This window comes from Pteropus medius, unplaced genomic scaffold (assembly GCF_902729225.1).
Source record: "Pteropus medius unplaced genomic scaffold, Ma_sr-lr_union100, whole genome shotgun sequence".
Classification (NCBI taxonomy): Eukaryota; Metazoa; Chordata; class Mammalia; order Chiroptera; family Pteropodidae; genus Pteropus; species Pteropus medius.
Genome location: NW_024344370.1, coordinates 17,413,369 through 17,424,968, shown reverse-complemented (window position 1 = coordinate 17,424,968; position 11,600 = coordinate 17,413,369). Strand labels below are relative to the sequence as shown.

General features: G+C 33.6%; 1 protein-coding gene across 2 annotated transcripts in view; it reads left to right on the top strand.

Annotated features, from left to right (window-relative positions):
• The first annotated feature begins 1,405 nt into the window (after positions 1 to 1,405).
• Positions 1,406 to 11,600, top strand: part of KLHL4 (kelch like family member 4) — a 144,680-nt gene continuing 134,485 nt past the window's right edge. For both annotated transcript variants that reach the window (XM_039870199.1, XM_039870198.1), the window contains exon 1: positions 1,406 to 1,978. In XM_039870199.1, coding sequence (XP_039726133.1) covers positions 1,557 to 1,978 — 422 coding nt within the window. In that variant the 5' untranslated portion in view covers positions 1,406 to 1,556. The remainder of the gene's footprint in view (positions 1,979 to 11,600) is intronic.

The following is an 11,600-nucleotide window of genomic DNA, read 5'->3' as shown; positions in this document are numbered from 1 at the left end:
AGTTGACACATTAATTTTCTATCACACCTACAAAATCAAGAGAGGAAAGGGAAAGATATAAATAGATTTATAGAAAACTGCAGGTAAAATACCTACTGAAATTTAGAAAAATATATTCATTTTATTCTCTATTTTCAAGTTTTTAAAATCCATTGCAAGTAGAAACTTTATAGGAATCTACTTAGCATCTCCATATTATATATGAAGAAACTGTGATGAAAAGAAATAAAATGACTTGTCTAAGATTATACATCTCATTTAACACTTATAATTAAAACCAATTACAGCTTCAATATTCTCCCTAAGGATACACTGATACAAATTCCCCCTTTTCACCTGTATGCATGACATGAAAGCTGCATAAAGTTTAAACTAAATTTCAAAATGGCTTTTGGGAATGCTTTCCTGATACATGACTGTTACAGAAACATTTACCTCTGTACAAATTAGTGATTCTGATTCTGATCTCCAAGTACTTTGTGCACAGTTATTACTGAGTTATATGTCAATTTGAAGCTAATTCAAAACAGGTAGTTTTGCATCCTTTCATAAGGACTTTTGAACAAAAAATAGACCTTTAACACTGCCTGTGAAAGTAAAGAGCATGATAAGGAGATGTTTATACAGGCATGGAATCAGAGTGGACTATTCGTTTTCAAGCTTTAGTCACTGAGAGTAGACACCTCTTTGAAGATCACAAACAGAAAAACATAGCTTTCTTCCTTCAAGTTTAAACTTAAAATACCTTACTACATCCCCTAGCTGTGTGTATGTGTGTGTGTGTGTGTGTTGTGTGTGTGTGTGTGGAGGGATGGTTGGTACTCCTGGGTAACTAACGCTCATATTTCTGAAACTGTTCAGATTTCAAACAAATATTTATATAAAGGCTTTCACATTTTCGGATGTTTTGTAAAAATAGCAATGAATCTGTATTAAGGGACTCATGGTAAAATGCTTTTTCCTAATAAACCACCTTCAAAATTTCCATAAGATTACTAAAATAGATCAGAATGAAGTCACTGTTACAAATTCTCGTAAGAAAAATTGATACGGTTTTAGAAGTGAGCTAATGGATAACAAATCTGGCAGGGGGCAGGATGAATAAAGGAATCTAGAAGGATGTGAATTTAAACACTGTTTTACTCATTTGCCTAGGTTTAAGCCATAGCTACTGTAATTCAGCAAGGAAGGAACTGAGTTAGATATTTGCAAGTCCAGGCGGGAAGGCTGTGAGCATGCACATCTAGCAGCTGGAGTGTGTTGTGGTAGCTGCTTTCCTGTGCTAAGCTGATTTACTAGTTTAAGGTCTGACCTCATCATCCTGTCAGTATGGTTTCCCACCTACACTGTTAGCTGCAGCTTTTCAGCTAGAAAGCTAGAAGTACTCATAGTGTACCACAGGCAGCAGGCAGCGGGGGAGGGGGTAAACGAGAAAGGCTGCTCTCCATCCGCACTTGTGCTTTTGTTAGTTCAACAGAATAGGCAGAGAAACAAGAGATAACAAAGGCTTCATTTCCTTTCTGTGAGAGAAGGCTTTTGTCTGTCCTCCTGCAACAATGTCAATGTCTGGCAAGAAAGAGTTTGATGTAAAACAGATCCTAAGGCTACGCTGGAGGTGGTTTAGTCATCCTTCTCAAGGTTCACCCAGCTCTGGAAACTGCCTTCAGCAGGAAGGATATGAGCATAGAGGGACCCCGGTTCAGGACAGATTGAAGAGCCACTCTAGGGACAAAAATGGACTGAAAAAAAGCAACAGTCCTGTCCAACACAATATTCTGACACCGGTGCCAGGATCAGCCCCTACCCATCAAGGATCTTTTCAGAATTGGCACTCACAAAACCTGATAGAACATCTTCGAGCAAATGAAGATACTCCTAAAGCAGTTCCAGAGGAGAATTTCTTCAAAAGAGCTTGTGAGAAACGCTCACAAGATTTGGAGATGATGGCTGATGACAATACAGAAGATTCTACAGCAAGGTAGGAGTTTTCAATCGCATAAATGGAAGCCATAGCCTAGGTTAATTTACGCTCTAAAATTCATTTAATGTTTAAATAAATGTGCTATAATTATCTCTGAATTTCTGTGTAATCAGGATCTCGACGAAATCCCCTTCTCTAATCTATATAAAAAAAAGCAGTAAAACTATATTTTCATAATTAACAGAGAATATGTTTTAGAATTGTGAGTTTACTTCTTTTCCATTCCAATTCCATTAAGAATTGTTACAGTTCTAACAGATGTTTATTATAATTGCTAATTTTCTGTAAATATCCTCTGTAGTTTATATGTTCAGATAGTTGTGATTCTTTGCACAAGTGTGATGAATCACATAGAAATCTTTTTTTTGTGAGTTAAGCAAACTCTGGCAAAATAAAAGCTCTGTTTGCTTACTAAATTCTTATTGGTTCTGTAGTACACAGTTGGTATATTGATGCTTGATAAATGTTATCTTTAGGTGAGAACATGGAACAGCTTCCTCTGGCATTTGAAAATTGTTTCAAGCCATGTTAGTTTCATGGTTAGTTTTCAGTCATGAAAATATTTTATGTAAATCAAGTAATAAAATGCTGCTTACAGAGGTGAGATCTTAAAGAAATTGACTATTAGATTTCTTATTAAAATATAAAAAGAAATGATAATAAAGTATAATTTCAGTATAGTTCAAAAAATATTTGACTTTGTCTTTATTTTTGTGTCCACCAGTATTGTTTGAGTAAGAAAAAGTTATGTTCCCTCCTCTAATAGTGTTAAATATAACTTACTTTAGTAGATCTTTATTTTTTTTTCTTTTTTATTATAAGGTTTTATTTCCCCAACATCTTATAGACACAATTTATGATCTTGGCAACATAATTAAATTGTAAAAGAGCTTTGGAATAAGAAGTGTTTTGGATATGTTTTAAATTATATAATGATTTGGCATGATGCTACGTTAATTTATTTGGAAATCTGGATATTTGGTTTACTGCGTCCCTATGTAAGTATGGTGGAGAAAGGCTGGCACATTTGCTCTCTGTATATGTTTTTCCAATATATCTGCTTGACAGTTTTTTCTTCCATAAATTAAAACACAGTACCAATAGAAAAAAAACAACATAACAACCTTATGGCAAAAGACAAAACAAATATGCAAAACAATATATTTATAGGAATGCAGTCTTTTTGTTGAAATATAAACTGCAAAAAGCTTTGTGAAATGACTTTAAGAATATTATTAAATTGTCTGTGATGCAGACGTATTAACAAATAGAGTGTTTATATATGAATGCTCCTAAATACATTTTGTGATTATATAAGAAAATGCTATATAACTGTTGGGACTGCAGGTTGTATTTAGTACAACTGATTAGACTTTCAAAGTAATATATAGTCTATACTTTTAGATTCAGCAAGTTTTCAAATGATCTCTCCTCACCATGAACATCAATTTTAAAAGTTACTAAATTCGAAGGTTAATATGAAACACATTTGACTCTCGTATGGAGAAATTTAAATTATCCAGTCTGACCTCCTGACAAAATTCTTTTGAGGATCTTTGAGTTGATTTTCCAGCATGAGAATATATTTACAACAAATTAGTTGCTAAAAGAAAATGGTGGGTTAAATGTCAAATATAAAGTGTTACCAAGTAATATATTTATGTATGTGTGTGTGTGCGTGTGTGTGTGTGTGCGTGTATCCTTGTATTTTATTTCTGAAAGTTTTCATGTTCTAAAGAAATGTTCCATTAAATATCTTATGGTCAAAGTGGAAACATAATATTTTCTTAAAATAAATAAGAAATGGTTTTATAGATGTGGCAAAGATATTTTAAGCAGAAGAGAAAGAGTGAATTGAAGACTTTATTAATTGAAACACGATAGCTTATTAATTTATCATTGCCCATTCTGAATTGTTACGTCTTAGTTAAAGAAAGTTTGAGAAGGAGCTTTCTTATGTCCATCTTCTCTAATGTCTCTCTTCTTCAACAAGATTAGGGAGCAAGAGGGAAGGATCCTGATAAGTTGGCAACGGCCTGCCAATCCCTTAATAGAACACTTCTGGTTAAAAAACAAACAAAAATGGCAGTCAGTGTGGAGAATTAAACACTAGTACAAGATAGGCCCTGACATTCAGGGCAAAGTAATGATCTTTAAGCCATCTTGGTTTCTACAGATATTGCAGGGAATAAATAAAGAATGGACAAAATTACTAACATACAATATAACTAAATAACCTACAGTTATTCCTAAAACATATATTAAAGTCAAGTTATTAACATTATATTAATATGTTTGGGGATTTAAAAACTCAAATGCATTCTTATGTCATTGAATTATTAGTATATACTTTATTTAAAAACAGCTCTGTATTATTATTCTATACTATAAGTATGCATATGTCAGTATGCTTGTCATCAGAAACCTAGGCTCAATTGTCATTTTCTGTCTTGGTCAGCTTTTAACTCTGCATCTTTGCTTCCTGATAATTATCATGCTCAGTTTCCTTTCTTTCTTTTTCATCATTCTTAGCATTCCAAAAATCAGAGTAAATATTTTAACAGTGTATTGTGATGATACTTCTTATACGGCAGTTTATTTAGTTATAAAATTTATATATATATATATATATATATATATATATATACACACATATATATAATATATTTTAACTGCTCATAAAGAAATTATTGCCTAAGTACCCAGGTGTATGTCAAAGTGTTAAAATGCATTTGTTAAGACAAATGTAGCCATCTCCTTACTGTGAGTAAGAACATTAAATAAAATGCTGATAAACTGTGTATGGGCCCAGACAACATACTCTGGTCAAAATTGGAGGTTCTCAATGCTGCTTAGATTTAAGGAATTGGCAGGAATTGAGATCTTGCCCTCATTCTACCTATTAGATTTTTAGACTTTTTGCATACCCTACAATTGGTAGAGTATGCAAAAGGTGATTTTGTATATCTTTGTCAATGTTGCACTGTCAGAAAGGACTTTAAATTTTCTCTCCACTTGAGTCCTTTCTAATTATCAAGTGAGATTTGCCTAGAAAAAAAAAAGCTGTCATATATTATGACATCCTAAAGAAGGGGAAATTGGGTGAATAAGTCTTAGAATTTACTAATAATTCATTGAACAAATATTGAGTACCCATTATGTGTCAAGCATACTTCTAGGTGCTGAGGATAAAATGGGATCAAGACAGAGAACCTATTTTTGTGGAGTATACATTCTAATGGGAGAGAGAGGCATTAAAAATAAGCCAAAAATATAGTTAAGTGGTTATAAGTACTCGTATAAAGAAAAAAAAAAAAAGAAGCAGAGAGAAGAAAGTTAAGAAGGGATACTCCTTCAGATAGGGAAGGCCTTTCTGATGAGGTAACATTTGAGCAGAGGTCTAAATGAAGTGAAGGGGGAAGCCATAAGGATGTCTGACTCAAGAATTCTAAGCAAGTGAGAAGTTACTGCTGCTGTGCCACAAGGGAGTCCTTGATCACTATTTATCTTTTTTTCTATTCAAATCAATGCCACAGGTTCTCACACAGTTTATTGACTCATGTCCAAAACATTTTAACTGATGAACTAAAAAATATGTCCTGACCTGTTATTCATTATAGTGATTTTAAGATCACATGCATATCCCATGGCCACAGAGGTGAATTTCCAGTCATCCTGTAACCATAGTGCCATTTTGTTCTCTGGGGATTGGCTATTCAGGCAGCAGACCATACGCCTCAGGTAGAGAGGCCTGTGCCCTTTGTGAAAAGTCACATGATGGTGTATTTGCTTTCTTAACAAAACTATTTAAATAGGGCTAAATGTATTGTGTGCCTTCATACTCAGTACAAATCCATCTGTGATTTGGAATGTGCTTGAGAAATATTTATCTATAAGGGAAATCCTAAATCTTAAACAGGGAACTTATTGTAAATATTCTTTCTCGTAGAGCAGGAAGTAAACTGTGCGGGTAGTTACGGGGAGAGCATTCCGGAAAGACAAAACAGTAATTTCAAGAGCCCAGTGATGGGAATGTGTTTGATATTTTCAAACACAAGGAGGCCAGTACAGCTTCAGTAGAGTCCTCATTGGGGAGAATGATAGGAGATGATTTTGGAAAAGTAACAATAATAAAACAATAGTAATACAGCATTAAAAATAATAGATCCCTTTTGTAGAAACTTACTATGTGCCAGCACTAAATACTTTACACATATCTTCTCATTTTTGCAAGAAAAATCTTTAAATAGAAATAACGTATTCACATCAAACCATGACATTTTTCTGGGTATTATTTTATTTGATATCTGTTGTTGTTGCTTATCTTCTTACAAGGCAAAAATAATGTGCTTTTCTAAAGTTCATTGCAAGACCTGCTTTACTTAATTGTACACTACATTATTGATTAGAAACTGTTAATTCAAAGGAAAGAATAAGGAACAAACTAGAATTTTATTGTTGCCAATATAAATTTAAGATTAAATTCTTTTGCCTATAGTTTAAAATGTACCATAGAAAAATACATGTTATTTAACTGTTTTACTAAATTTAGAGCATTTTAACAAATAATTTAAACTTAATACAATAATTTCTAACCTTTTTAGAGATGAAAATTCTATTGGTTGATTTGAAACCCTTGGTACTCACAGCCTCGTTCCAGACAGTGAGATACCATGGTCCTCATGTCTCATTACTAATCATGTGCTATTGCATATATATTTAAGTTAACATTAATTAAAATATATTTAATGTTTGAAAAATGTGGCACTTCTATTTATCCAGGGATCTAGAAATATGTTAGAATCATATTCTTTTAAATATTATGATTAAGCAACCATAGTTACTATTTTTAAGATATTTAAAGACAAGTAATATTTTTAAGATATTTAAAGACAAGTAATATTTTTTTTCTGCATTTGGAAATAGAAATAGAGGATTCAAAATGTATGATGATATTTAATATGTGACTTCAAGAGCAACATATTAATCAAATTGACCTATTACACATTGCCTAAATGTTTAGTCACTTAGTGCTTTAGTATAAAGTTTATTTCTTATACTTATATCTCCTTTCTTATTTTTGTAAGACATCTGCCCTTTAATGCTAATTTTGTTGATGTCTTTCCTATGACTTTATAAGTGCAAATAGTTGCAATGTTTTATATATATATAACATTATATATAAAACTTTAATTATATATTTAATTAACATTAAATATAAAGACTTCATACTAACATACACATACACATTTACATCTTTATATTTGAAGAAGATGAAAAACTTAAATTAAGGTGAAATACTAGCTAACGACGTATCTTTAATAAAAAAAAAAAGTCAAAATGTAATATTCTGCAAGATAAACCTAAACCTAGGACACCATATAGTGTCATAAAATAAGGCAGTCCTCAAATAAAATAATGATGGTAGTATGACAAAGAGACACAGGAGCTGACCAAAAAAGTTCCAAGTGGCCAAAGCTGGAACAATTTTAGCAGCAAAATAAAATACTGTTAGATTATAAACCAAAGTAAAAAAAAATAAACATTATTAATTCATATCAATCCAGTTTCTGTTTAGGAAAAAAAAAAGTGTAGCTCACTGCCAGCATTAATTTAACATCATGAGTAGTAATGCTATGTTTTCTAGGGTTTGACATTTTCAGCAATTGAGAATTACTATATTTTGTAAATAGACATACCACTACTAAAAACAAAGTGCTATAAGTAGAATGATGTCATTTGTTTCTAAAGATGCAAAAATAATAATAAAAACAAGATATTTATTGGCAGACTTGGGGGGTAAAGTTAAGACTGTAATCCATGAGTTACCTCTAGGCAAATGCTGTAGCCACAAGTGCCGCTGGTGAATATTCTTGGGGTAGATGGGGAATGGATTAAAGTTATCCTGCAATTTTCTCTTCTTCAAGTCAAATTGCCAGAATTGACATAAGATTCTGACACTTTAGATAATTTAGACTTCTATTGACACCTATACACTAGAAAGGGTCTGACAGTCACAGATTTTTACTATTGTGTAGAAAGTGACTTGCAAAAATGAATTGATACAAATTACTGGTTTTACTTAAAGTTCTATGTCATTAAAATAGGAAGAAAATGACTGACTGGCAAAAACATGAAAATTAATGAAACATCTGGTGTTGCTTCCAGTCAAGCTCAAATAATAGGAATTTCTTCCTGAGTAAAATTTCCTTTTATTCTTCCAGCATAGCATTGATTTTTACAGGTGCAAGAAAATTCTAGTTATTGTTTAGATAAAATTCAATCTGCCAAAAGTTGAAAAGGCCCATGTGGGGGATATACTTTGCAAAATTAATACATAGCATTGAAAATTGTCTATTTTGAATTAATAAAATATAATAATAGTTTTCCTGAGGGTGTATTAAAACAGCATTGTATAGATAATTGATTAACTCATTCTTAAATAGTTTGGTCATCACATACTTTTAAAATATAATTTACAAGTGTTTGTAAAAATTAGAATTTAAACATGCATATTTCTTTTTAAAAATATTACACTTAATCACAAATATTAATTTATAAGTAAAAAGGGTAGAATTGCTTCTGTTTGTTGAGTGATAATTGCTTAATTCTTAAAGTGTATCTAAGAAGCACTTATAAGCTAATGGATTATTAAGTATTTTTTATGATTAAACCATTTGCATTTCTGGTATTTTAAAACTTTCTTTATTTTTTACTGATGCATGTAATACCATTAATGAAATACACTGATAGCTCTAAAGCACAGAATACATGAAATTGTTTATCAGTAGCAGTGAGAATGAAATATATTGTGACATCAGAACACACTCTATGTGTTTAATTCAAACCTGTTCTTTATTTGATTTGTAAAATATCTTTATGTTGAAAATCATCTTAATCACTCATCTTTGCTACCATTGTATTATAGTGCTATTTCCCAGAGAGCATGCTTTGATTCTTGTGTGTGATTAAAAGAAATAAAATAATAAAATCAAATGAATATATGGGTAAAAGAGTAAACTAAAGATATCTAGATATTTCCTAAGCCTTTTTTTTTTATTTAATGAATATGTGGGAACCAAGAGATCATTGACTTGGAACAATTTGTCCTTTAAAAAACATATCTGTTTGACTATATCAAGAAGATATAAGACATAAAATGAATTTTTTGCTTATAATATTAATTTGGACTCTAAAGAATAATTTCTTGAAATGATTTTAGTTTTATATTTAACATGATTTTCTAGCCTTTCAACTTTAAATGGAAATTAAACTTATGACTCCATGACTTTTATCTCAAAGATCCCATAACACTACACACACACACACACACACACACACACACACACTCCGAGAAAGGTCAAGCTTTCAAAAATCATGTCCTCTTCTCAAGGTATAATTAACTAAATATGATGTATTTTACTGATAAAATATTTCAATAAAACTTAACTAACTTGAATATCATACATGCACTTCAAATTTTACTTAAGCATTTTAAAAAAATGTTCAATAATTATTTCATTATTTTTGTCAATACCTATATTATACTCTTCTCATTTAAAGAAAACTAAGAAAATGTGGTTAGAAAAAGGGAGATGTAGGGAACCCTAATATTGATTTGGTCCTTGTAATTAATATCCATCAGTCTAAGAATTGAATAGGAGACTACTCCACACCAGTTTTTATATTTTATTAAGAAATGTTTATTGGGGAACACATTTAACTTAGGTGAGCCTGGTGTGCTGGAAAGTCACAGTTCTGTACTGAAAACCAAACAATAATATAGAAAAAAGAAAGGTTCATAGTCACACTACAGATTCCTATTCTATGCTAGGTATAAACAACATCTAAACTCCTGTGATATGCCAATGTTTGAGTGTTTTCTTTTTTTCTTTCATAACTCTTTTTTTTTCTTTTGTTATTATTTTGATTCCTTTCTTAAGAGAAGATGAACAGGAGTAGGAATTGCATGGAGGGGAAACCCTGCTGTATTTTGCTTCAAAGAAATGACTCTAGGGTGCTACAGAAGTCAACATGAATTAAACGATTCTAATCTGAGCCCCAAATATGTTCTGGTTGACTATATTATAAGATCAGTTTTGCATCAGGAACCAACTGTGTCATAAAGATCATGCCTACATAACTGGATATGAACTATGAGAATTATTAATATTTATTTCTAAAAATACTAAATGTATCCCACTAATTTTGCTAGGTATGATAATTTAATTAGTAAATTAAATTTAATTAATAAAACTTAAGGCTTCCAGTCAAAATGGTGGAGTAGGTAAAGGATATACTTGCCTCCTTTCAAAACCACATCAAAACTACAATGAAACTAAAGAAAAGCCATCAATGAGAGTCATCTTAAGTCTAGCTTAACACAAGTCCCACAACTGGAGACACACAGAAGAGGCCACCTCAAGACTTGTAGGAAGGGTAGAGATGCAGAACGGACTGGTTCCACAACCAGGTGTGGTGGTTGAGAATTGGGAAAACTATAATGGCTGCAGAGGTACCCCAGAATAGCTTAAAGTCCTGGCCCTACACTGGTCTCCCGAGCCCAAGGTTCCAGTGCCAAGAAGAGAAGGCCCCACGACTTCTAGCTGTAAAAACCAGTGGAAATTTTGGCTGGGATATAGGGCTGAGGGAGTCACAGACATTTCTCTTAAAAGGCTCATGTGCAAACTTACTTGGTGATGGACTCAGTCCCTCTGAGCTCCAGCTCTGGGGCAGTAGCTTGAAAGGTCTCAGGGACATATGGGGAGAAATTGAGTTGTCTGGCTTCAAGGTGAGGGCTGGAGGGGCAGCTTTCTCCCAGACAGAAGTGCTGGCAGGGAGCATTGTTCTTGTATTAAGCCCTCCCACATCTGGCTTGCAGACCAGGCCGTCCCATATATGAGTCTCCAACAACATAGCTAACACTGGTCGCCCCACCCTTGTGGTTCCCTGAGACCCCACCCTATCAACATGGGAGCCTACCCAAGCCACTTCCAGTGGATTTTTCATACAAATGGCCTGTCTTTCCTCATGCTACAGACTTTCCTAAAATATCTCAAAGGTACACAAAGCATAAACAAGCAGCATCTGGCCTTGGCATGCCCCGTACCTCCAGCTGAGATACCCAAAGGCCAGCACTAGAGGCAGCCAGTCTTGCTTTGCAGCTTGGCCTCTCAAGACACTTCCAAGCTCAGCATGGGTGACGGCCATCTGTGGATTGCTTGGGGGCTCATGCCAGGTGGCCCCAGGCAGGGCACAGGCTGCAGCAGACCTTCGTGTGTGGCAGGACCCCTCCCAGGAAGCCCTGGCCTGCATACCAGTGGTCAACTTTGGTGTGAGCTGGAGCACAATGCAGGGTGCATCTGAGGATGACACACCCAAAAGGCAGACTTGACAGACACTAGAGTCTTGCTAAAGTGAATCCTGGTCTATAGAGTCAACCTCTGTACAACATCTCCTTCACTGGTCATGACCAGTCCTCACAACCAATCATTCCAAATGTCATTGATGAGAAAACAGCAACCAAGGGTTAACTACAACAAGAGGGCACACACAAACCACACGAAGGACATACCTGGAGCGCCCGGCTCAGGTGACCAGAGAAGACTGTGCCACTGGG